The sequence below is a fragment of the Genypterus blacodes genome, unplaced genomic scaffold (genome assembly GCF_046128005.1).
Source record: "Genypterus blacodes isolate CSIRO-AG114 ecotype Tasmania unplaced genomic scaffold, CSIRO-AGI_Gbla_v1 ptg000021l_1, whole genome shotgun sequence".
Classification (NCBI taxonomy): domain Eukaryota; kingdom Metazoa; phylum Chordata; class Actinopteri; order Ophidiiformes; family Ophidiidae; genus Genypterus; species Genypterus blacodes.
In genome coordinates, this window is record NW_027466834.1 from 2,343,643 (window position 1) to 2,347,500 (window position 3,858).

At 46.0% G+C, this 3,858-nt stretch overlaps 1 protein-coding gene across 1 annotated transcript in view; it reads left to right on the forward strand.

Annotated features, from left to right (window-relative positions):
• Positions 1–1,500: 1,500 nt before the first annotated feature.
• Positions 1,501–3,858, forward strand: part of nrn1la (neuritin 1-like a) — a 37,537-nt gene continuing 35,179 nt past the window's right edge. Inside the window, exon 1 of the mRNA XM_076142000.1 lies at positions 1,501–1,561. Coding sequence (XP_075998115.1) covers positions 1,501–1,561 — 61 coding nt within the window. The remainder of the gene's footprint in view (positions 1,562–3,858) is intronic.

The window sequence follows — 3,858 nt, forward strand, 5'->3', positions numbered from 1 at the left end:
CTGCACCCAGCCTCTGTGACATAAGCTATGAAACTCTGCACCATCTTTTCATTTCCCTCCCTAAACTCAGTGTGTGGAGAGTGCAAACAACAGCATATCCTATGATGAATAATCATGCATTGCATTGTACTGTTTGTCATCTCAAACTGTGTCATGGATGCTGGAGGGTCTGCAGGGTTTCCAATCCAATCGGAGCCCACAGCAGCTGATTCCACTGAACAGGGCATGTTGAACACAGGATGAGTTGATCCATTAATTCAACTTTTTGTTTAGACTGGGCTGCAAACCAGCAGACTATTTGAGAGTGAACAATAAAAGCTGTTTGTTTCAGGATCAGCTTGCACTTTAATGCTCCAGTACACATTTCTTTCCAACAAATATGTCTGATTGCTTTTTTTTTTTCTTTCTCTCTGGAAGGAAGGCAGTTCCATTGTGTTTATTTCCTTCTGCTTGGATGCCCATGTATATTTTACATTTTGTTTCATCTGAAACTTTGGAATAAAAAAGACCATTGGTTTATTGTCATTCAATGAGATTTTAAAAGGCGATAGTTTGGACTCAAAGTTGAGTGAATGTTCAGTAAGCCTGCGGTACTCACACTTTGCTACAATTGCCACCAGTTGTGGTTGCAGCGCCCTCTGGTGGGGAGGTACAAACTCACTGCCCTCACCTGTGTCTTTAGATATTTGTAATAAACAAACAGAAAGCAAAATGTGAAAAAGAAAAGACGATTTGATTGAGATCCTAGTTTGAAGAACTTGATATTATGTGTTCTAAAATAATCTGCAAGTGCCCATATTTGTAAATTCAGTGACAATTTTGTGCACTAAAATCAAGGAATCCATCCTGAAACGTTCCTTAATTAATTGCAATCGAGTTGAATCGCCTTACAGCCAAACCCTGAGCCACCATCTAGTCAAACAAAGTCTTAAATCTATTGTTATTGTGTTACTCTGGCACATTATTCACAAATAAAACAGCTTTGAATTGTGATGAAGTGGCTCAAAGCGGAAGTAGCCGCTTGTCTGCGGGTTCTCTGCCTCCTCTCCTCCGCTGGCTTGTTGAGGTGAGCTGTGCTTTGCTGCTCATTACCGCGAACTTCACACAACACATTCCCTTTTCTAGCATTCCCAGGTGGAGACTCGCAGCTTTGCGCATCGGCACTTGAGCAGGTCAGTGATTTGAGCCGGGGTGTGAATCCCGATCCATCTATCCATCGACCCGTACTCCAGTTTACTCCAGCGGCTTCCCTGTGGGTTGCTGCCTGTAGACCGTCGTCCTCCTCCTCCTCCTCCCCAGCTCGGACGCGCCCTCCCCATCAGGAGAAGCGCACCGCCGAGCCTCTCACACCGGAGTACGGAGCCGCCTCACACACACACACACACACACACACTGGGACACAACTGTTTCTCCAGGACAAGCAGAGGACCAGGAGAGTTTCGTAGTAAAATTAACAACTTGGGAATTCTTGCGCAAACTTGAGGCCAAATCCAGCTCAGCATGGCGTCCGTGATCCACTCTGCGTGTCTCCTCTCCCTGCCTGTTGCGCTGCTGCTGCTGGGTGAGTAGTGGAATTATCACACGAAAAGGTTGAAAGTTTGTGTGTGTGTGTGTGTGGACAATGTGTGACTCGCACTGCGGTGGATGAGGCAAAGGAAACAGGTCAGAGGAGAGTCTTAGTCTGCAAGTCTCCGTGTGTAACAGAACGCACAGGTGCCGATCCGCACGCGCGGGTCTGTGGATGTGATTAGATCATTTACGCGCCCAGCTGTTCTCAATGAGTGAAAACCACCTCATTTTCTGGCATCCCGTAGCAGGGATCGGATCCGGATCAGGCTCAGATTCATCAGTCCAGGTGTGATCATAAAGGTTATGGATGCGCATGTGAGACTCTGATCTTCACTGCGGCTCCTCGCGCCAAAGTGCTTTAATGTTTCATTAATGCCGTAGTAAAGCAGTAAATGAATGAATGAATGAATGAATGAATGAGGTTTGCCTTGTTTTCTATCAGATCTTGGAAAAAGAGGAAAGACATCTTACACCTGATTGACGAGGTTCCTCAATGATTCATTTGCAACTTCTTTGCATCTTCTGTGCCTCACACACACTATCAATCATCATCATTATCATCATCATCATCAGCTGCTGATGTCAGAGCTACCATGAAGGGTAAACACACAAACACACACACACACACACACACACACACACACACACACACACACACACACACACACACACACACACACACACACACACACACACACACACACACACACACACACACACACACACACACACACACACACAGAGAGAGAGAGAGAGACAGAGGTGGAAATGAATGATGAATGAATCGCATCTGTACCCTCCTCCGCTCAGCACCGTCCCAGGAGGCTGCATTCAGCCTCAACCGGTCAGGGAACACACAACCCCCCCCCCCCTCTGTCTTTCCACCTCTCTCTCTCTCTCTCTCTCTCTCTCCCATTTCTCTTAGTCACTCAATCAGCTCCATTACTGTCAGGAAAGGAGGGAATTACAGCTGAATCCAATTGTCATATAAATCCATGTTAAACTCGTTAAGCTCTGAGAACATTGTGGAAACCCTTTGGATCGTTTATTGGAAGGTCATATTCTGTTTCAGTGTTTGTCTTCTGATCAATCCACAGCATTTTAATCCTCTGTCATCAAAGGGTGATTATACTTTCACCTGCATCCTTTTGTCTGTTTGTGAGCAAACGTATACTGATTAACCGGAATTTATTTTTTAGAGTTAAAGAAAGTTTTGTATGATTTGAAAGAAATCATTTGAAAAACTTGGACAATCAAAGTGAATTGGTGCTAATGTTTCCTCCAGACTGGTTTGGTTCTCACCGGGTCAGTGAGTTCCGGTCTGCTGTGGCTCTTTGTCTCTCAGGATGTTTGTGCTCAGTTTGGGAAGCCAGAGTTTAACCTCTGAGCCTGCAAATAAGCCTGAGTGCCATTACTCAAGCTGAGTCAAAAGGTTGTTGTGGTTCCCTCCAAAAAGGTGTGTGTGTGTGTGTGTGTGTGTGTGTGTGTGTGTGTGTGTGTGTGTGAGAGAGAGAGAGAGAGAGTGAGAATCAGTGCAAATGTGTGTCATCAAAATCTCAATAATAATCACAGTAACAGCCACTCATACTGTAGGTGACATTTCCCAACCTCTCTCTCTCTTTCTCCCTCTCTCTCTCTCTCTCTCACACTCTCTCACTCTCTCTCTCTCGTCTCTCCATCCATCCTCTGCGCCTTTCATCACAGATTCTTAAAAACAGGGTGGCTGGGGTGTAAGCGTTCACGCTGTCTGACTCACACGTGACCTCTGGGAGGCACAGAGAGAAAAACATCTCAGAACTGCAAAAAAAAGAGGTATCTTGTCAATAAAGACGTCGGTAGTGAAGTTTGATGTGGTGGACGTGGACAGCCTGAGTGACTCCTCCCTCACACCTCCTCACTTTACTCCCCATCAGCCTCCGTCTCTCTGCCCACTTTGTGACAGACGCACACACACCGATACCCCACACATGGGAAATGGGGACTATTTCAAAATGCCGTATGAAAAAGCAGCAGTAAGCACCTGCAAATTTGATCCGCAGTGTCACTAAAACAACAACAACAACAAGTTCCTCCCTTCTCTCCGTCCTTCCTCCCCTCTGTCCTTCCTTCCTCCCCTCTGTCCTCCCTTCCTTAATTGTCACAGCTACTTTCCATCGATTAACAAACATGCAGCGACACGCAGCCAGCAAAGTGACGTCTCCTCACACACACAGGCAAAGTCACGCACTAGCTCTTAATGAACACACAGAGGGATAAGTGAGTACACACACACGCGCACACACGCACACA